The sequence below is a fragment of the Anas platyrhynchos genome, chromosome 2 (assembly GCF_047663525.1).
Source record: "Anas platyrhynchos isolate ZD024472 breed Pekin duck chromosome 2, IASCAAS_PekinDuck_T2T, whole genome shotgun sequence".
Classification (NCBI taxonomy): domain Eukaryota; kingdom Metazoa; phylum Chordata; class Aves; order Anseriformes; family Anatidae; genus Anas; species Anas platyrhynchos.
Genome location: NC_092588.1, coordinates 11,468,260 through 11,490,710, shown reverse-complemented (window position 1 = coordinate 11,490,710; position 22,451 = coordinate 11,468,260). Strand labels below are relative to the sequence as shown.

Below are 22,451 nucleotides of genomic sequence, written 5' to 3'. Positions count from 1 at the left end.
CCCTCTCTGCCCACCAGGCGCCTCAACTGGAATTTCCTGCAACTCTTCTCCCTGGCTCTGTAACGCCTAAAAGTCCTCTCAGACATCTGCAAAACGAGAGATGGAAAACATAAATAGCACCAAGCAGCACGACAGATGTCCAAATTACCAAAGGCAGGGAAAACATACCCTTAGTAGCACTTGCCAAGTTGAAATGGGGCAACTTCAAATAGCATTACAATGCGTGGAATCCAACTGGCCACAGAGAGCTGTGTGATACGCTGAAACGCATCTTAAAATGGTTTAATCTGCTACTATCAAACACACCTATGTATATGTAAAACCCTCCAGTATGAATGAAAAACAAGGAGCCCACAAGAGTGGGTATCAGCTGCCTCATTAACAACCTCCCTTTGAAGATCAATTTTAAGCTTCGGGGTAAATCAAAGCTTTTAGATCATCTTTCCATAAATTTTAATTTACACCTGTGAAGATGCAGATAGGCAAGGCTGGTTTTTTTCCACGGAAGCCACTGACAGTGTATTAAGGAGATACAGAAGTGTGCATGTCTTCACGTTAACCTCTCTCCTAACACAAGGAGGATAGTTACTCTTCTCACCTACTTTTCCAAGTTCTTCAATTCCAGGGCTTATCTACAAATGACATTCGAATGAAGCAGAAAAATACCTACATAAATATACATACATAAATTTACACACGTCCTTTTACATACTGCTCATAACCAACTTACAATACGCTTATATGTGATACTTGGAATGCACAGTCCTTGCTTTCCCAAAAGAACCAATTTCTAATGTGTAATGTATCAGGTAAACAGCTATTAAATGAAATCCAATTTAAATCTTTCGTGCTTCAGTCGGAATGGGCGCAGATAAAAGCATTTGAAATGTCAGATATTGAAAGGCCTAACCCATGTGGCAAACAAAAAAAATAAATATTTAGATTGTGTCAACAATTGAATACCTCCTGGAAGGCAAACTTGACTGGGGTTTAAAGGTAGACTGAAGTATTTATTTATTTTTTGCAAGTTTCAAAGTCCAGGCTTTAAAATATTTTCAATTTTCATAAACTACTGAAATCTTTCAGTCTTCAATTTAATATCCGTAGTGAGAAATAACACTAGACCCCACTGCACGCTAACAAGTTCTGCCAGGCTGTGTGTCAAACAGACATAGTCTGAAAAATAAGTGCTAGATAGATATCTGTATCTTATTAGAACTCAGAAGATGAAATACATTTGAAGTATTTTCATTTTTAAAAATCTCTGGTTCCAGCAGACGGTAATACACACTGCGATGTGGCCCATGTTATTAGAGAAAGGTGCCATTTTTGTACCAGAAATGAGGCAATTTTTCTTTCAAACATTGTTTTAATATATATTTCTAAGTATATATCATCAGTTGATGTGTTTAGGTACTTGTCATTTTGAAGAAAGGAGAATGTATCTGGTCAGTCCAGAGGAAGAAAAAGCTTTTCATCAGAACTACTTTACCGTGTTTTATTTACCTCTTCAGGTTGGCATGAAAAAACAGCGGGTTGACTAACGGGGAAAAAGACTGAAGTCCAGGTTAGCACGGATCTGAATGGACTGATGGCAAAGCAGAAGGAAGCAGCAGCACGCAGCGCAGAAAGGAACCAGCCAGGAAACACATCTGCTCGTGGGATCAGCACAGAACACCACCTAATTCACAGTCAGAAGTTTTCCTACCTCAAAAGCTACAATGTGAGGAAAATACAGCAAAGTATGGTCAGCTCATCCAAGCGCAGGCTTCACCATAGGCAGAGCTCCAATTATGCCCTCTGTTTGAGCTCCATCATAGAATTAGAAGGACGTAAACTATACAGAAATATGTACTAAAATGGAAAAGTCAACACTGGGGAACAGCGGTAATACACGGGGGTAGAGGAAGGTATCAGCTTGAATAAGGAATGAGGCTGATGGAAATAAGTTCTGATACTTGAATATTTGGTATCTGCAAATCTCTTCTTGTGCGTGGAAATGTATAACCAAACACTTTCTTCTTTCAAAGCTAATGCTGATGCAAATAGAACAGGGAGCAGCCAGAGAGCGCTTCTGCTGTCTGGTGGAATGCTTCCATCAGACACATTGGGGCGTCCGAAAATATCAGCCCACTTTCTGTAAAACTAGAAGCAATGTATGGATTTAAGAAGAGATACACGTCAGAAACTCAAAGCTTGAAGACCAACTTTACTTACTTTGGGTAACTTGTTCACTAAGGACCCTCTATACAGCTTGACGTATAGCCAGGCTTCTGATTAAACCATCAAATATATTCTCTTACGAATCGGGTAAGTAACTAGCAAAATTTAACAAAGAATTGTTCCAGGTTAGAAAACTCCTTGAAGGGAAAACTGGCAGCCCATTAAAATCCCCACATGAGATAAGAAGAACAGTCTGGTTGGTTTTGTTCTCTGAAGAGAGTTGTTTATACTAACTGCAAAATCCATTTTAAGGACATTTTGCCCTAGTAAGCCACAGAGAGTTTTACCATCATCTTCAATGAGACCGGGATTTTATCCCCATCCACAGCAAGCTAGGGGGATTTTTATTTTATGAAGGACCGACACGTAACTGCAGAGATGCTCCAAGGCAACAGACCTCTTATGTGTGAATTCCTACACGGGCATGCGTGGAAGTTGGGTTGGGAGGCAGATGAGAACCACCACTGGCTTGGAAGTTTGATTCTCTGCCCAGAACATCACTTTCTAAAAATAAAAACAAAATTCCCTTCTATCCTTCCAGTCAGGAAAGGCAGAAAGACAGAACAGAGGAGCTATACAAAGTTGGCAGGCATGGATTTACAGAGCTCCTTTTGTGAAGGATGTGTTCTAAGAGATAAGAGACAAGACACGATGCTTGCTGGATGCAGTCCAAGTAACACAGCAGAAAGTGCAAAATGCCCTTCAATACCCACACAAGCCATTTTTGTTGGAGAGCAGGGGAGCTGCAGTCATCCTGGTATCTGAATGGGAATGCTATAAGCCTGCCAGCACAGCCAGAAGTCAACACAAGTTTCAAGGATTTTGGTAGGGTTTGCTTTGTTTTCCCTTCGCGGGAGGGAGAAGAAATAGGAGAGATCATGCTCAAAGGAAGACACTTTATAAATCCAGCTTAAGTTCTGCCTTGGGTCTCATCCTTCGTTTATTCCACTTTCTGGAGCAGTGACTATTCCACGTGAGTAGGTTGTGCAGAATTTACAGAAGGCATGCACACAACCAAGGAGCTTCCTATCAGAATGTAAATATTAGCTTTAAAAAGGGAAAAAAACAACAAAACATTGTTCCCTGTTGTCATTCTATGGTTTGATCCATGCTCCAGCAGCTGCTACGGCTCCTCTTGGCCAGGGATGGCAGAGGGAAACGGAAGTTTGGCTGAGCTTGCACACTGCTGACGAGCACACGCACTGCTCACATTAGCAATATTGCTTCATTGCAATCCAGGTCAAATGCCAAGGACGTATTAGGACTTTAAAAAAACACATTACAGAGCCTGTAAGGTTAGGGGTGAACCAAAGCCGCTCACTCAGCAGCAATGTACTCGCTTCAGAACTGTTCTTCAGTGACAGAGCCTGGGGACACAGCGGCCATGGGGAATGCCCTTCCCCTGCACGGACATCTGCACGCGATGCCGTGGTCACTGGGCATCCAACAGCACAGAGAAGCAGCCTTTTGTTTCCTTCCAGCTCAGCAGCCTGGAAAGATTGCCAGCTTGCACGATTTTGGACCTCCCTTCTAACCAAGAAGCTTACAGGATTACCCAGGGAAGCCCACAGTCCAGGAAAATGAAAGAGGGCCAATAGTGTCAGATGTAAAGAATAAGGACAAACGAAGACTTTCCGTACAAATACAAGCACAAGCTGCCATCATTGTTGTCCACAGACCCCAAAGGCCACAGCATTAGCTGGTATCCACTCCACCATCTGAAACCTTACACATGTTTAAGGCAGCTGAGTACCAAGCCTTACAGCTTTTACATTTACTTAAGGTACAGAAGTGTCAGTGAATACAGATTTCAGTAAATCTTGCTTTCTAAAATATTATTCATCAACGTATAATTCAAATGGTAATTAGAAGTGTTCACATGATTGATGACACATTTAAATTACAGGTTTCCAGCTTTTTTTTTTTTTTTTGGTAAAGAAAAGATGACTTCCTTTTTCACGTGTCGCTTTTTCAAAGTGCAAGTCCATCTAACAGATGTCTCACAGATCTGCTTGTCAATGTAACAAGTTAGACTTTTTTTTTTCATTACGACAAATGGTAGAAACCACACAGCATTCTGTTAAGCTCAATATTGACACATCTGCTTACCACGTGTATTAGTAGCCATGTCAGCCACTTTCTGAAAGGCATCCAAGAAGGCAGCAGCTGCTACTACTGTAGTCCTGAAATGCATACAGATAACAAAACATTAGCAGTGTCTCATTGCTGCCTATTTAATTATTGCCAAAAACATTTAGGCTTAGAAAGAATACCACTGAGAACTTGTAGAGGCCACGAAAAATATCCTCTTTTATACGTGATTTTAGCCTTTTCCCTCCTTCCTCGCTTAATCTCTTCCTTGCTTTGTGTTAGCACTATGGACTTGGAGGCAGCCAGGCTAATTCTGAGCTGTGAATTGCACAGGACAGGTGCTCTTTCAAAAGAGCACAGCCATCCCCCTTCGAGCTGATTTCCTCTGATGAACTAATATTAAGCAGTCAAACATGAAAAACAAATCTAACACACATTATACTGCACCCATTAGTGTACAAATTACAACCACTGTTATTTCCAGGGAACGTGGATGTTCTGAGAATAGGCACACAGGACCTTCTTTTTATCTAGGATCCTGGCCAAATGCTTCCCTGAATTCCTCATTTGAGGAGTGTGAGCATCCCTTGAAACAGAAAATAGCAACCTCTTAGAAACCAGACTGTTTTGGAGTTCTTGGGTAAATGGGAAAGCAGCAAGGCAGGGGGCTCTCCCCTTCAAAAAGAAGTTTATTTTCCTGATCCAGCACTCCTGGAACAGCAAATAGGGCACAGGTCCCTTCCTGAAAGGGATGGGACCTCTCCACTAACCCCAACTCCCTCTCAGTATGAAAGCACACGCAGACCACCTGCCTGTTCAAGTGGATGGCGATGGCAAACGTGAGCTCCAGTTTTCCAGCTGTGTTTGTTCTACATAAGTTTTTAGGGCGCCAGGCACCTCAGGTCAGGAGCAGGTTTCTGATGCTTTCTAGTCTGGTCGACCTAATTTAAATGAAACTGGGCCAGAACTCTACAGGTAAAGTAGGACTGTGCCCTCACCCCAGCTACCTCGGGGTGCTATTTCTGCCCACCTTTTGTAACAGCAGCTCTGATTTCTTCTCCTTACTCTATGGGTCAGCCTCTCCAAATAAAATCCTGGAAGAGGACTGCCACTTCAAGAACTCCTTGCTACTCTCAAAAACAAAACAAAAAACACAACATGGGAGACCTGCACGAAAGTTGATCCTCAGCCAAAAAGAACTCCAGAACTGGGGCAGATTTTAAGGTTTTATGCAAGTCTCTCTCCAAATATGCTCAAAATACAAAAGGACTTAACTGGCAGCATGGTAAACAGCCCATTGACAGCACAAAAGATTTGATCCCAAATAAGAGGCCGTCAAACAAATGCATAAGGACTCTTCACATGCCCAGGAGATAAAATGGAAGGCAGAAATACCTGACAGGTTTCCAGCAAGCTAGTAATATTTAGCCCTGGAACGAGATAACCTTTTCTGGGATTTTCCTTAGCAGTGTGTTTGTGTCCTTAGTCTTCCAAACTTGCAGGGCATTCTGTTATCCGTGTACTGTGTTGTTAATTATTAATTATATTGCTAATAACAAAGTTCCATTTCTCCAGTAACCAGATCCACGAAGACCCAGCTCAAGCTCAGATGACATCTGCTCTCCTTTATCTGAGCGCACAGACATGAATGAGAGGCAAAAGGCTTGCATCTGCTAGAAATGAACAGCAAATCCTCAAAGCAGGCTCAAGCTGCCTGCTTGCATCTTCCTGTAGCCGTCTGCTTGCATGTTCCTTTAGCTAGGGATGTGCTACGCTGAATACAATGCCACAGGACTGAAATCCAACTACTTCTCCTGCCTGCTCTGAAGGCTTGTATTTAAAGAGCACAAACAGCTAGGGAAATTCTCCATTTCTCTTCTTCCACACTCCCTTACTGCAATGTGATTGCTGGAAAAGGAAAAACCACATGCAAGTGTTTTATTTTAGACATGGCATGGCAGAACAATGTATGCCAGCCCCTCAGATGAGCTTAAACACCAGCTTCTTCAGAAACGGTTCACAACACAATGCAGAACCACAAAACACACTGCCAATAACCCTATCTATTACCACTGCTGCTGTGGGAAAGTGCTGATGCTCTGGGGAGCACAGAGGAGATTGCGGTTTGGGAAGAAACGGAGTTTGGATTCATATGAACAGAAACAGACTTTACAAGTGAACGAGTTCTGGAGATAACAGAATTGGTCTGAGTGCAGTACATGTGGTACTTATTAACAGAAATCTGCAGAAGGTAATCCAGAACGACATTTGCAAAGTATACCCCAATAAAGTAAGTTTTAATAACCACTGAGGAACAGTTCAGAACAGGAATTCCCTTGGTTTTTAAAGCAAAAGAAAGCGCTGTTAAGACTACCAAAGTCTCTAACTTGTTGAGCCTTCCCCTAATACGAACCAGCTGTATTCTACACTAATAACAATGACAACATATGTCTAATCCTAAATCTCACTAAACAATACATTATCTAATTTTCCACCAGAAGCCATGAAATTTAGCTTGTTTTACGTTTGTTTTGTACCACTGGTGATAGATCATGAATTTGCCTGAAATAACATCAGAACAGCAGTCGTGTGTGACAATTACATACATGGGTGTTGACTATGAAAGCTGCACAATTTTACTAGAACATGCTTAGAAAATTATCCTGGCAGAAGCTGCATTGAATTTTAACGTATGCACACGCAAGTAATTGTAGGCGATCTTGACTGTGCAACACAAGACTTACCGAAGCTGAGACTGCAATTTCCCAGCTTTATTTATAAAATCTTCCCACACCGGGTAACTTCCCTGCAAGAAAAAAAAACACACAATAATGAATATTTTGAGCATTCTGGTTTTGATACTACAGTTCAAATGAAACTGGAAGGAAAGCAGCAACTAAGACTTTATTAAATCCTAATTCAGTGACACCAAAACGTATCTTCCCAGTAAGGTGACTCTCATTCTTAAACACCATTCCCAACATATGGGACTTCAACTGGTTCTGACTCCAAATGAAACGGGTCTTCTGAGGAGGCTTTACAGATTCCCCAAGCAAAAACACTGGAGAGAAAGAGGGATTTCAACCAAGGAACTAAGAAACTTCTTACTTCAGATGGAAACAGCAAAAACCTATTAGAAGCGGGGTGCTAGGATGCTGCAGTAACACATAAAGGGAACCTCCCAAAACCACGGGCAGAATTCCAGTTGTTCTTTTCTACATATGGAGTCTCCATGCAATTTCCAGGTTCCCATTCTCTTATTATAAGGGCTTTTATTTTTCTAAAAAAGGTCTGAGCCGCCCGAGAGACCACCTCAAATCATCTCACGGTAATACAGCGATCGGTCAAGGAAAAGGCAGAGCAGTGTAAGACGACAAACTTTCCCAACAGCTGCATAACTTCCTTCTGAAATGGTCCCGAATGACCTTGGAGCTCATTTCTGAACCGACGCTGCTAAAGTAGCGTGGCATTGAGCATATGCAAAATTTTTAAGAAGGTTTAATTCCTCTTAAATTAAATTTAGTTTCCTGTGAACTTCTCCCCCACTTTTAGAAATTGCGTTAGGAGTTCACATATTCATTTATAGACACAAAGTGTTCTTATGCGTTCTGATGTCTGTTTTCCCATAGTTTTTGTTTGTTTTAAAGTAAGCTTTTATGGTAAAATACCATCCTTTTTAGACCAAAACAAGGTTAACTTGCTCTCTGCAGAACAAGTGCAAATTTTCTGCTAACAGCAAAAATGGTGGTAGAAAGAAACCTCAACATTTCCCTTTGATTGGAGCCTAGAGAGTAAAATAAAAATATCCATGCTTCCTTTAATAAAGGTTTAAGACTTGCTGTTACCAGAGCAACGACACAATAAAACCCAGATAAGGCAGCTCCTCAAGGCTAACATTACCACAGCTCTGACTGGAAGAGTGCAAGTGCAGTTGCTTGTGGCAAACTCAATCCACCCTGATAAAGCAGTCTGCTTTTCGAGTAAAATAAAATCCTTCTCTCACTCTTACCACGAGAGGATGCGTATTGTCCTGTTTGGGGTGAAGGCAACCCCTTCCCCAAAAGCTGACAACCTGATTCAAGCTCCTCGGTGCACCCTGGCAAGGCAGCTCCCAGACATCCATGCACCACAGCCTGGCTTTGGGTTAAAACCATAGGCTCCCTTTCGATTCTGGCTTTGGTCTGTTGGTCACAAATTCCATATTCAGTCTTCTCTATTAATCATATTTTGAAAAATGGCTTTGCACAGATGTTGTGTGTGTATTGCCCGCACAGCTGAGCTCTGCAGGGGACTTGGGCAGGGCCACAACAGACCCAAGGCCACTGACTGGGGTACCAACCACTACTAAACAGCCTTCAGTGCAGGTTCGTTGTTTCTTTCTTGGTTCTCTTTCAGCAGCATAAGCCAGGTGGTCATAAAACCTCATGATAGCTACACACCATGGAGCCAATGGGAAAGGGAGAAGGCAAAAGAAGAGACCCATTATCAGGTTTGCAAAGCCAGGAATATAAAGTGCTTTGTGCCATGCAAAAATAGGCACATTTAAAAATGAAAGAAACCCACTGATTATTTGAAGGGATAAGGGGAAAAAAAGCCATTTCCTTAAACCTATTAGTCTTACTGAAATCCCCTACACTGAACTGCATCTCCCCTCTTGCCCGCGTGGTGTGTATGCATTATGCATGCGTGTGCCAGGAGCCTTGAAAGCCCCGACAATTAACAGCAGGGCCCAAGGCTTTACTGGATTCCTGAGCAAAATGCAAGGCGACAAATGGAGGACACCAAAGCAGACGGTGCCTTCAAAACATAACTCAAAAAGAATACATTTTTTTGTTTTGTTTTTTCTTCACCAGGCTGGCCACAAAGAAAGCAAAATCAGACTAGTTACACGCATTTCCATGACTACTTTTTTTTTTTTAATTATTTTTTTTTAATTTATTTTAAGCCAATCCTACTTATATAAGCTTTAACAACCCACCCCCATACATCATTTCCTAAATTGGCTTGATTATATATATATATATATAAATATATATATATATATTTCTACCACTGCAATCTTTTCACTTGGGCACTCCTGTACTAGCCCCAAAGCACCTGATGTCATTTTGAACAGAAAAAAATGAGTGGTTCATTTGATCCGTGTCCCAGCAGAAATTGCTGTTTGCCTTCCCCTTCTGGAGGTGAGTCAGCAGGTTCAGCTCTCTGGCAGTAACACACAACTCAAGCCTTGAACACAAATCTTTCTGTTCCTGTGAGCTTCTCCAAAAAGCACTTCTAGCATCGTATCCTTGCTGAAACCAAAACCCCTTGATCCCTACACCCAAAGCAGAAGTGCTCGACACCTGTCACTTCACAGATCCTACTACCAGGGGTTTTACCCCAGCTGCAGCACCTGGGAAGCAAGGAGGTCACTGAGTGATGCTTGGGGGCCAAACCAAGAAGACAGCACAAGAGTTCAACTATTTCTGGGAAAAACACCACAGGTCCCCAGCACCCCAGGAGCAGCTCCTTTGCCGTGATCTCTTCACGTGCCACCTCAAGCAAGGCAGCCCTTCTCTCATATCCTCGCTGAAGTAACATTTGGAATAACTGCTCTGCCTTTCATCAAAGCGGTCAACAGGAGAAATATAGCGGTGGTGGAAACCACACACCAGAACAGCCATAAAACTTAATTCAACTTGCAGTGCTGTCTTAATTTAAGCACAAAGAAACAGTAGGAAGAATTCGCTGTCTTTGTCTAACAAGTCCTTTTGTAATGTAAAGTCGTTTTTGGAAGAGTAATAAAGTATTTTTAAGTGCTGCATTTCCCATAGCTCCTTCTGCAATTTCCAATTGCAAGCAGCCACTAAAGGAAATCAGTTTTCCCCCCTTTAAATGTCAGGTCTCTGCATTATCTGCACGAGCAGCAGGCTGCCTTCACCTCTCAGTCCTGCTCAGAGAAACTCGCAGAAGAGCGGTGGCATCTGGGTCACAAATCCTCTCTTTAGCTCCTCCCGGAGTAAAATAGGAATCTGTTCCAACCCGGCTTTGTTTAAGTGGTCTTCTCAAAGATCATTAATGGCTTAATCTGGGGGTTATTTCCCCAGAGGAAATTTGGGCCTAATTGTTATTTCTTCCTAAGATGTCTCCCTACGAAACGGTTGTTCCCAAGGCATGAAGGCCCCCAGTCCCACCACAGTCCCTACCTTCAGCTCCCGATTGAGGCTGTGGCTCAGAAGATGCATTATCACACCTTCGAGCTTAATGAGCTGCTTTACAAGCCATTAGTCACCTGATGCCAGTGCCCAGCCACGCTCCAGCTGATTTACACCGAAAACAGGCAGGGCATCGCCTTTCTGCCTCCGGGCTGAAAAACAAAATGGTGTCTCGTGCCTGTCACCTCCTTCACCAGCCCACAATTAGGACACTGAAGAGCTTTCCCTCAGGGACAAATACCATAATTAGCAGTGAGAGGCACCAGGCTGAAGGAGGAAAGCACCTGCAAGTGCTGGACAAGAACAGCCAGACCCATTAGAGTCTGAGCAGACGTGGCTGTGGCTCCTGGGGACAGGTCCTCAGCCTGTATGTGTGCTGGCTTGCTGCTCGTTCCCTGCCTGCCACTGGGCAGGAGAGGTGGCACCACCTTCATTCAGTGAAACTTCACCCAATAAAAAGACCATGGACATGAGAGCATCGTGCCTGGAGAGCGCTGGAAGACCACGGGTGTCTGTGCCCGGGTGCTGGCCAGGGGCTGCAGGGCCTCTGTGGTGGCTCCAACGGCCCCATAGCAGGGCAGAGCCCAGCACCAAGCTGGCAGCACCTCAGGAAAAACAGATTTCTGAAAGGACAGAGCGGGCACAGGCCGAGGAGGAGGCCCAGGGCAAGGGAGAAGCAGCAGAGGGCCCAGGCCCCAGGAGGAGGAGGGCAGGAGGGGCTCCAGGCCCACAGGCAGCCCCGCAGAGCCCCCACAGGAGCAAGGTGCTCCTGAAGGGGCTGTTGGGGTAGGTGGGTGGAAGGTGTTCTCATTTTTCCCTCTTTCTCGCCATTTAAATCTATTTTAGTTGGTGATAAAGGTCACCTTCCAAGCTGAGTATGCCTACCAACTACCATCATGGGCAAAACATTTTCCTTCGTAGACTCCACCCATGAGCATTTTCTTCTTACTGCTGCATCCTGTCCTGTGGAATGAGAGGAGCGGGGGAACATCCAGCAGCTGGCCAAGGTCAACACACCACACCAGGGAAGGGCAGAGATGATCTGTCTTTAAAGACAGATCCTTCCAACCCAAATTATTTCATGATCCTGTCACTAGCACTTGGGATTTTCTCCCTTCCTTTCAGGCCAGCAATCCTGCGGTAGAAGAAACCCAAAAGAGAAGCTCAGGGATTTCTCAATAAATAAAGAAAAGACTTCCAGCAAAGGATCCAATTTTACTGAAATTGCTATCGATTACACCTAATGGCAAGAACAGGAACCCAGTTTGTTGTATTTATTTAAGATTACAACTTGAGTACCAGCAGCCTTGACAGTTAAAAACTGTTCTGTCACTCCTCCTACTAAGGAGTTACAATTCTTCTGCTTTTTTTTTTTTTCCATTAAGTGAAAAGACATTTCCTTTAATAATTTACTCCCAGGCACCCTGAATCCCAGAGACAAGACGCACCCCATCTTTTAAAAAAAAAAACAAAACTCGGCTGTGTTCTTTTCACAGCTTTCATTTATCAGCAAGGCTTTTCAGCCACATTATCAGCCCTTGCTGGGATGCAACTACAAAGGCAGCAGAAACAGTTCGGTATCTTGTTCACAGCACCAACCCATCTAAACTTTCAGGGCACAGCGAAAAAGACAGAGCTGCTCTACAGTAAAGCAAATTGAGAATCTAATTTTAGCTGTTCCAGCTAAAGAGGTAGGAGAGAAAAGGGACCTGGCGGGCAGTGCCCTGGTTTTATCTCACAGGTTATCAAACAAGAGCTGCGTGCCCTCCAGAAAGGCACCGACTGACTATCAGCAGACTTCAATAGGAAGGGGAAAAAAAGCACAACTCCAGCTAGCTACAGGAGCTGGACTTCTCCACCTCAGTGTCAGCATTCAGCTCTGACCAGCTGAGAAGCTGAGTCCCAAATACACAGCGCTGTTACCCAGCTTCACACCCTAGTAACACATCCGAATGGCTCACACCTACCTCTGGAACAAAACTGGAACTTTGCTACTACGCGTGTCCTCCCAACCTCTAAGTAAATGATGCTTAAAAACATAAATGTGTGTATAAAGTTTCATCTGATATCAGAATCTGAAAGATTATTACGGATGTTTCCTTTCTGTGCTATGCACTGCAATACCTACAAGGAGCAAAGAGACTTCGTTGTGCTAGACACCAAACTCACAGATGTAAGACACTCAAAAAAAATGGCCTGCATAAGTCAGTATGGTCTGCACGTAGAGGCTATCATTTTTCCAGGGGGCCTTCAAGAGAAAAAAACAGGAAGAAGTGGAGGGGAAAGGGACAGGAAAACAATTGACAGCCTGAAAAAAGGGGTTCCGGCCACAGATGTCTCAGCATGTGGGAAGATGCAGCGGCTGACAATCAATTTCCCCACCCAGCTAGCATCTGGCACTGGAAGCTCTTCCTCTCTTCCGAAAAAAATCAGCAGTCAACTGGGGAAAAGGGCGCTTGGCCAGTCACAACTGCAGGAGTTACAAAGCACTACCCAACGCTCACACACCTCTGAGCACAACCCACACGTTTGGTCAAACCTGGCTCATGGATAACACTGCCTACATCCCAGAAGCTCTTGCAAGACACAGGTGAGGTGAGACTGAATGTCACCTGACATGAAGTTCCTAATGACTGTTCCTCATCTGAAAAATAGATAAATAAATAAAGAAAGAAATGTGCTTGTAGGCTTTTCCTCTTTTTAGGTCGAAAAATAAGCAATTCAAGAACCTGTCTCATGAAGCTTTCTAAGCTGCATCTATTTTCCAACCATTCACCAGGACAGCATCTTCCAACGGACTGAACCGTGAATTTTATTAGTGGGAGAGATCTCACTCTTTACGAAGATGTGGATGAAGATGAAGAGGTGGACACACTACCTCTTCCATGATTACTTTGGTTTCATTTACCTCATTTTAGATATACCTGAAATTCAGAAGCAGAAGTGAGCCAACCAAGCCCCAGTACTGATTTCATACAACGAAAAGCCTTTCACAAGAACCAAACATGCAAATCACTGACTGGAAGAGGATGCAGGTACAAACACAGGGTTTGTACCTGCAAGTGAAAGCAAAAGCACGTCAAAGATCAGATTAAGATGTCATTTAACCTGTAACTACCCTCCAGGAACTAAAAGCAGGGGTAATTAAAATCAAAGTCTTGTATCTATACACCCATTTCCATTATTTCTGCTACGTGTTGAGGGAACGGGTAGGGGGTTGGAAATGAGTTTCCCTCAGCGTGCACGGTATAAATACACATGCCAAGCTTTGCTTTCACAAGGTGATATATACATTATCACAACACTGCAAATTATGCAGCAAAACACTACTGAAGAAGCCTCGTATGCTATTAAAAAAAAAACAACTGCCTACTACACATCACGGCAGCACTCGTGTTTTCAAGACTGTTTGTTTTGCAGTCTAAACAGAGAATTGGGACACAGAGAACAAGCTACTCTAGGAGACGGGCAATGGTGCAGTGTTTTGATAAAATCAAGACGAATCCAATCAGGAAACCGCAGGAGAGGATATTCACCCCCCTGGGAAGAAGCACAGGACCATCAGCAATTTCTGCATTCCCAAAACCATTTGAAGAACTCAAAAGGATGACCAGCTCCGTGAATAATGAAATGCACACTTAGTGAGGACATAGGTATTCAACAGAGCTCAGTAACCACTTAAAAGGGGCCAGAAATCAGGTACGATTCTGCTGTTAGAGCTCTAAAACCTGTAACTTGCATTTTACCAAAGCCAATAAGGTCGATAAGGACCACATCAAACCTCTGCCATCTGCAGCCCAGGTTCACAGCACTTAAGACAAAGAAACCCAACTCCAACACATCCTGATTTAAATCCAAGCTAGATTGGGTAATTAGCAAACAAAAAAGTTGTACTGTGAGAAAATATATCATGCATAAACATAGAGTCTGCCCCTCTCTATAAACACAGGAAGTTATTCACAAGAGGAGAAAAAAAAAAAAAAAAAAACACAAAACAACTTAGCCACAGCTTCTGGGGAACCTTTTATCCCATGCTGCATTAGAAAAGCTGGACATTAAGTAGTCTTCCCGAGGAAGCATTTAGTTCCACGTTCTTCCCTGCAGGTCTAAACAAGCTTGCAAGCCTGAATAGCAGATTTCTCCTCGGAGACTCATCAATACCGCCTTTCATCCGCCGACTCATTAAGCGGCCACCGTGCATACTCGGCAGCTATTTTCTAAACCCACAATATTTCAGCTGGATCAAAACTAGGATAATTAAAATATCAAGAGGCACTCATTCAAGCTAATGCCCATACAGGACAGTCTCGAAGCAGAGCCAACAGCCCTGTGTTGGTACCACCACCACCACTGAGGTTTCATCACTTCTTCTTCCCAAGGCGTCCGCAGGAGCAGGAGACACCCTGGTTTCAGTGTTTACTGCTTGGTCTTTGCACAATCTCCATCGCAGGGGCATTCAAAACAATCTCCAGGACCCAAGAAACATCAGTACTTTGGCACCAAGATGCTGCCACGCATCTGAACTGACCACAGAAGTACCACACCAGGGAAGAGGTGGCTGCCAGGCAGCAGATTTTAGTGTTTTACTGCCAAGGTTGAGACAAAGTTCATGAAGTGCCACTCACTATGCTTGTCCCCAGCTCCTTGCTCTTCATTTCACTCGTGAGAAAAGAAATAATCTCTTCCAAAATCCAAGTTATTTTGGTTTGATCATGGATGATTTCAACAAGAGGCACCTTACCACAAAGTTTTACACCATTACACAAAGGGCTGCTGTGAAACTACAAAGCACAAACCTAGGGCACATGGTAAAAAATCTCATTCTTGCATAAGACGTGTGGTAGCAGTTTCTGTGGAAGACAAAAATGGGAACGAAAGAATCTGAACCTCTCCATACCATGAACCAGATCTCTCTAGCTACATGGTTATCGGTAGCATCATGCATGCCAACAAAATCAGCATTCCCAAGTTCATTCTTACTTGTGTGCTTTTGAAGACATCCAAGGTGGTTTATTCTCCGCTGTGCGTACACCAGGCAGCATCCTATAATTAAAATGACCCACACAACACCTAGGTTGGTTGACTAGAAGAGCAAAAAATACAGAGCTCGTGCACTGCCTTGCCAGACAGCCAAATTCTTCATGATCCACCACCCGATGTTTAAGGTGCTCCTGTCAGAAACGGAGACACCCCCTAATTTCAGTTACAAAAAGGAGTTTAACACACCTGTGTTGCCAGCTGATCATTCGTTTGCAGACAGCATCTCTTTGCTGCCTCAAAACATAGGGTTATCACAAGGGGAAGAGCAACATGTCTTAAGCAGCAGCAAGAAATTGACGTGGGCTGTGGGTGGATACAGCAGCATGCATTACACTGGCAGCTTAAAAACCATCCCCTCATTAACTTGGTGATCCACAGGTACCCCATCCCTTCTTGTCCTAGGGGAAAGGAGTAGAAGCGACTAAACCTGCAGCCGTAGCTCGCCTTTCTGTAAAATGGGAGCCATTCTTGGGAGCTAAGTCACACGCTTCCCCGGTGCTTTGAAGATGAAAGCTGCTATGGTCTTAACCACGAGGCCACCAGACATTTTGTCTCCAGCCCTTCCCAACACCTCAGCATTCGGGCTATCTCACAGCCCAGCAGGAAGACGTCAATTAACGTCCTTAAAGGGCAGCAGAGATACCAGGCCATGGGGCAGCACCACGGCAGGCATCGTTTTGAGCTGGAAAACAAACACTTGAAGAGGCAAATGCATTTCTGTAGCAGCCTCTTTGTGGCACTGACTCAAACGCCTCCATCCTCTGAAGCAGAGCAAACACCTCTTCAGCCACAGTTCCTATCCTGCTCTCTGCCACCAAGTGCTTTCTGCCCTTCGTTAAGGCCACGCTGTCTCTGGGCAGGCCATGAACCCAAAATGTGTTTTTCATGAGCTGAAAACAGGCTGATGGGCACAAGAGGTACACAAGAATCCTCCATCAACTGCAGCAACTTCTGCATCTTGGAAAAAAATATGTATCACACACACTCAGAACCGAGGAAAGCAGCAGCAAAGCCTCCTGACGATCACCCTCAGCTCGGCATTACCCAGCACTCGCTCTGACACTGCACAGACCTCTCGTCCTCCAACGTTTGTTGAGTCAATCGTGCTTCATGCAGCGCTGCGCAGCTCCTTCCACGCTTCCACAGTGGCAAGCCTCCTTGTGCAGCCCTTGGCAGGCCACCAGACCCAAAAGCAGTCCTTTTAAAAGGCATTAAGCAAAACTCCTCACTCTCGGTATGCCCCAGAACGAGCCAGCCTTGGATGCATTTCCATAGCGAACGCGTGGCTGTTGTAGGAATTGTCAGCGCTCGTACAGGCGGGCCTGGATCAAGGATGTGGCCCTAAAAATGGTGCAGCTGCTCCGGCAGGGCGAGGAATTCCAGCGTAAGCAAACCAAATGTTTGGGCAGGCAGGTTGTTGGGAGGCAGCAAGGGGAAGCAATCAGTAAGGCTGGCTGAGCGCAAACACACATAAAGGTTTGCGCCAGCCTTCGAGGGCAAGAAAATGCAGAAGAACAGCTGAATCTGTGTAGGGGGGGAAGTGAACTCATTTCGTGCTTTTTTGGGAGGGGATAAACATCGATTTTCTGGGTTTGGAATAAATCAGGACATCCCAGTGCCACCCAGCACGTGTGGTGGTCCCAGCCTCCACCTGCACATTCAGCTTTTCTCCTCAAAAGCGTTACTGTCCTTAACAGCTGGGCTGAAACAGGACCTTAAAGTCACTGAACTGAGCATTCCTCATCCCCAGTGAGATGCTGGGCTCCAAATAAAGCCCAGCTGCAGGAGAGCTGTGGTATCGCTGCTGGTCAGGGGAAAACAGCTCTGCCCAGCTTCCCCAACACACGCAGGCAGACTCGGATTAACGCGGACACGGAGGACCTGCATCTGTACTTGTCATAGGAACAGCCTCGACGTTTCTGTCTGCTCCAGGAAGCGTTTATTTATTGATTTTGACTCACTTTATACCACCGGTGTGACCAGCACGAGGCCAGCCCTCACAGGCGAGCCATGCCCGACTTCCCAAATGGCTCCTAAGCCTTGCTGCGACCACCCCCGGCTCCGTCTTCCGCAAAAAGGGAGATTAAAACGCTGCTTCTCAGCAGCCACATCCCCACAGGAGATAAGAGGCTGCAAAAAAATGAAATATTTCTTGTGCCCATACGCTCACTCCCTTCTCCTCGGATGCAAAGCAAGGCCGGGAGCTTTGCATGGCTGAAAGCAAAGGCACCGCTGCCTCCTCATCCCAGGGAGCTCACCTTCTTTGCAGGATTAAAGCAGCCACCCAAAGCAAAATGTTGGTTTGATTGAGATTTCAGTTAAGAGACTACAATCAAGGCACACACACTTGGAAAAAAATCTATTTTTTTCTCTAAAATTTCACTTATCCTCTGGGAACTTTTTGATTTTGTTCACCAAGAGGTCAAAGCCCCCCTCGTACCTGCACACTCAGTGTTTTGAACACAGCACACACCAGTACCCCTCTGAGGGGCCATACAGGCTTTATTTTCTCTTTTATAAACTTTTAGCGCTTTGGAAAGAAATTTACACATAAGAATATAACAAATCCTAAGCACCACACACTCAACACTGCCATCACAGGAAGCACTGGGGCCGTGGCCATGGACAAAACCGTAAGGATGGGATGGGCTTTCCAGGCTTTACAATTCTTTAATCTCAGCTTGAAACCCCCGAGCATCAAATGCCCAATTCTAGAGCGCAGCAGCCAAGTACAATTCCCATCGTGGTCTTCCCACAACCAGCTCTGTCACCACGTACACTTCCAAGCTACTCAACACACATGACCTTCATTTTGCGTGGGAAACATGGATTTCCCTTACCAGGTCACCAAAGTTACCATAAATGCATTAAAATGCTGCCTAAGTGGGATTTTTCCTAATCCATTCTTATGTTTAACTCGGTAACCTCGTTTCTCTGAATCACACAGCTTTACACTTTTTTTTATTCCAGAGCTTTTTTGGTTGAGTATTAATCACCAGGCTATTTTTGGTAGAAGATGGGAGAAAAATTCAGGGCTTCTGGAGAAGCCATGGAAAGAGGTTCATCCTCAGCCACCAGGAGATAACCCTGCCACCAAACCCTGGGACACACCAGTCCCATTTGCATACGCAGCCCTCATTAAGTTTCAAAGTTGAGCCAACCAGAACCACGCAATCCCATTGCTCAGGATTGCCATTCCTGTTTCTGTAACCTTGCTGACATCAAGGAGAGCTCCAAGTTAACCACAGGTCCACCTGAGCTCATCCACTGTTAGCACACGAAGACCAAAATCTGTCTGTATCCTCATCATCTTAGCTGCAGCACCTATCTGAAGCCACCGGCAAAATTCAGAGCAATTTCAGGGTCTCGTCGATCAACCCTCCTGCCTTCACAGCTAAGCTGAAGGCAGAGCAATATGATTTAAGAAGAACCTGCAAATTATTCAGGTAAAAAAGGCGGATGCTGCAGCAGATCCCTCAGCACTGCAGGGCATTCGGGGCCTCGATCTCCGCCTGCCAGGTGAGGCAGGCACAGGTAGGGCACGGGGCTGCGTGGGCAGACCCCCACACGAAGCCTCCAAGATCCTGCCAGAAGCCTGCCCACACAGACCTGACTACGTGAAGCAGCACTTCAATTGCTAATTTGCACTCTACTACCGAAGGTATGATTAGCTGAAAGGTTCAGGTTAGCTGTCAAAAATAGAAAAATAGCTACTTTTTTTTCTCCCCCTCCCAGAAATCGTCACAATCCTTTGTGCACAAATCACAAAGAACCCTCCCGCGTCTCATCAGCTGCCCTAAATTGAAGCTCAGGTGAAAAATTATTTGTTCCACTCATGCTAAATAGCGAGCACTTTTTTTTTTTTTTTTTTAAACCCTAAACATCCACCACACCGCTAAGGATCTGGTGTGATTTTTCCAAAACCTCCCCCCCCCTCCCCTCCCCGCAGTAACCTCCGGATCACAAAACAGGTTCCACTGCTACGGAGGATTAAAATAAAAAAAAAAATCCACACCTGTGCCCATCTCCATACGCTCATGTCAACATGCTTCTGAGGAGCGGCGTTCCCAGGCAAGCACCAGTGTGTGAGGAAATAAATAAATAAGTCAGCGTGCTGAAGAGCAAGGGATCGCTGGTGGGAAGGAGCCAGGAGCAAACACCCTCAAGCTGGGTCCCCGAATGTCACTTTATGGGGCATGGAAAACTCCTGTGTGCTCCCTGCAAACGATCCCGGGGTTTGGGATCGTATCCTGTCCAGGGTGGGTGTTGTGGGTTTGTTTTAAGGTGCATTTGTTCTTCAAAATTGAAGGGGGCTGGCAGCACGAGGAGCGCGGCCGCGAGGACTGCAGCATTGTCTTGACAGCTACCCGCCCGCACGCCCCCTCCTCCCCACATCCCATCGAGCATCTCCCCATGATCTGCTCGCGTGAAACCCCCTGCCAAAAAAATAACTTCTCGTGCAAGCGGCATCTCTGCCCCGAAACCACACCAGGCGCCGTCCACCTGCGCCCAGGCTCTCTGGAGGAGCAGCTCCCATCCTCCTTCAGCATCGCTTCTCCCGCAGCCCTCCCTGCACGGCTCCTTGGGGGCCGATCCCTTGCTCCCACCCCAATACCCAGGCTGGGGACACGCTGTCCCCACTGTCCCTAAACCACCACGGCCGCCCCATCGCCCTCCACATCTCCAGGCCACAGTGTCTGGAGGGAGCCGAGCTGCCCTTGTCCGGTGGCACACTGCAGTATTCTGCAGTACTCTGGCTGCAGGGAGGGCACGGGTGGCACAACGCAGGAGGGCTTTGGGGCTGTTTGTTGCCACAAGCCAAGGGTGGGAGGCGTCCGCTCATCCAAAATGAACCCTGTGGAGATGCCGAGGGTGTTTTCGGAGCCGCTGGCATGGGGCTGCGCAGAGCTTTCTGGTGGCTGGCGGAGGAGAGGAGCCACCTGGGAAGCCGAGACCTTTGCGTGCACACACACGAAGCCCCAAATACCCCCTCGGAGAGCCAAAATACCGCCCCGGCCCCCATCCTAACCCCGGCGCACGTTCAACTCCTGAGCAATCTCCCCAGGCCGGGGAGGTTTTGAACCTCGCAGCCCCCACAAACCTGAGGCGACCCCACCCCACGGCACCGTGCGGCTCCTCCGCGTCCACCCCAAATAACGAAAAATAAAAGGCGGAGGAGGGGAAAATGGGGTTAAAATACACATATTATCGTTCTGTCGATTTCACAGGGATGGGAAAAAGCTCTTCAGGCTGCAAGGTAACAGCCTGCACGTCCCAGAAAGGAGAGGGGGGGGTCCTGCAAAAGCCCCCTCAGCGGGGTAGGTCCCCCCCCGCTGCCGTGAGCTTCCCTGGGCGCCGTGCCCGGGCGTGGGGGGGGGTTCCCCAGCACCTGCCCCCTCCTTCCCCGCTGCCTCTCACCTTCATGTCGCTGATGATGGTCTGGAAGAGCCCTCCGAGCGCGCTACATTCCTTCTCGATCACAGCCTCCATTTTCCTCGCCCGGGAGGAGGCACGAAGCGCCGCGACCCCCCCTCAGCAGGCTGCGGAAAGCAGCGAGCCTGCCTCCTTCTCCCACCTCACCCGCCAAATACAGCTGCGGGCGGCGAGGGGGGAAAATAGATTAAAAAAATAAACACCCCGAGTGCTAAATACCCGCGCCTCTAAGCATTTAAAACCGGGGGAAAAAGGGTAAAACCCCCCCGAAGCGGCGGTGCCCCCCGCCTAGGCGCAGCTCCCAGCCCCGCCGAGCAGCACCCGGGGGCCGCCAGCCCAGGCGGCGCCGAGCTCCCGCAGCCGGGCAGCGCCGCCATCCATCGCCGGCCGGAGGAAAAAACGCAGAAAAAATAATAATAAAAAAAATAATAAATAGATTTGGAGAGAGAGAGAGGGGAGGAAAAAATGGGAGAGGAGATGGCGCGGGGCGAGGGATCTGGCCGCGCGAAGGGAGCAGGCTGCAGCAGAGCCGCTGCCTGGCTGCTCCGGGAGCAGACCCACCGCTCCCTCCTCCTCCTCCTCCTCCTCCTTTTTTTTTTTTCTCCTCCTCCTCGTCCCCTCCCCGCCCCGCCGCCTCAGCAGCGCCGCGGCTCGGCCCCGGTGCTCGGCAGATCGCGGGTTCGCGTCCCGCCGCCGCCCGCTGCTGGCCCTGAGGAGGGGTTTTCTCGCTGCCATGTGTTTTAATTGCCCAAACTTGGGGTGTTTGAGGTTAAAAATGTTCAAAGCGCTGCCCACCCGCTTGGAAAATGGCAGGTGGGATGGGTCAGCAGAGACACAAGCAGCTGGAAATGCAGCCCTGGCCTAGTGCAAGCAGCAGCAGCTTTGAGCACAGGCCTCTCGTTTGTTCGTCCTGCCCCACAAACACAGAGCTGTGCTTAAAAGTTAGTGCAGATTGCACGAAACATAGCCTTTTACAAATAATTTTACTTTTCAAATTCGCTAGGTCGAATCCCCAGCTTTGCAAAACGTGGAGGTTAAAATTCTCCGTTCATACACACACACATAGAAGCTGAGGTCACGCAAACCTCATGAAAAAAGATAATAAAATGTGTGTGGTGAATCTGATAACATCAGAGGCATACAGCAAACACACCGAGGACTCTGAGACTCTTCATGGCACTGAAATTAGGCATGTGCCCATTTGTTTCAGGGAGCTGAGGCCTGAAGCCCCCCGTGCTGCTAACCTCAGCGGAAGGGCAGGCTGTGTTACCACAGTGTTTAATGAGAGCCAGGTGGAGAGGCAGGAAAATATAAAATATATCGTAAAGTGAGGGTTTTTTTTCTGTCTCCATCTATACAGGCACATGCAGGTACATGTGCAGCTGGTAACTGAGGTGGAAATTTAGAAATCTGAGTGTTATAATTAAAATTATATTACGCTTATTTCTCTCTTATTCCCTGTTATTA

At 46.3% G+C, this 22,451-nt stretch overlaps 1 protein-coding gene across 16 annotated transcripts in view; it reads right to left on the bottom strand.

Annotated features, from left to right (window-relative positions):
* MTSS1 (MTSS I-BAR domain containing 1) overlaps window positions 1–21,569 on the bottom strand; it is a 117,184-nt gene extending 95,615 nt beyond the window's left edge. For 7 of the 16 annotated variants that reach the window (XM_072034322.1, XM_038174317.2, XM_072034328.1 and 4 more), the window contains exons 1-3: window positions 20,970–21,567; window positions 7,059–7,120; window positions 4,333–4,406 (exon numbers count right to left, since the gene is read on the bottom strand). In XM_072034322.1, coding sequence (XP_071890423.1) covers window positions 4,333–4,406; window positions 7,059–7,120; window positions 20,970–21,041 — 208 coding nt within the window. In that variant the 5' untranslated portion in view covers window positions 21,042–21,567. Of the gene's footprint in view, window positions 1–4,332; window positions 4,407–7,058; window positions 7,121–20,969 lie in introns of all 16 variants that reach the window. The other 9 variants (XM_072034314.1, XM_072034316.1, XM_072034323.1 and 6 more) reach the window with 3 other exon arrangements.
* Between the last annotated feature and the right edge of the window lie 882 nt (window positions 21,570–22,451).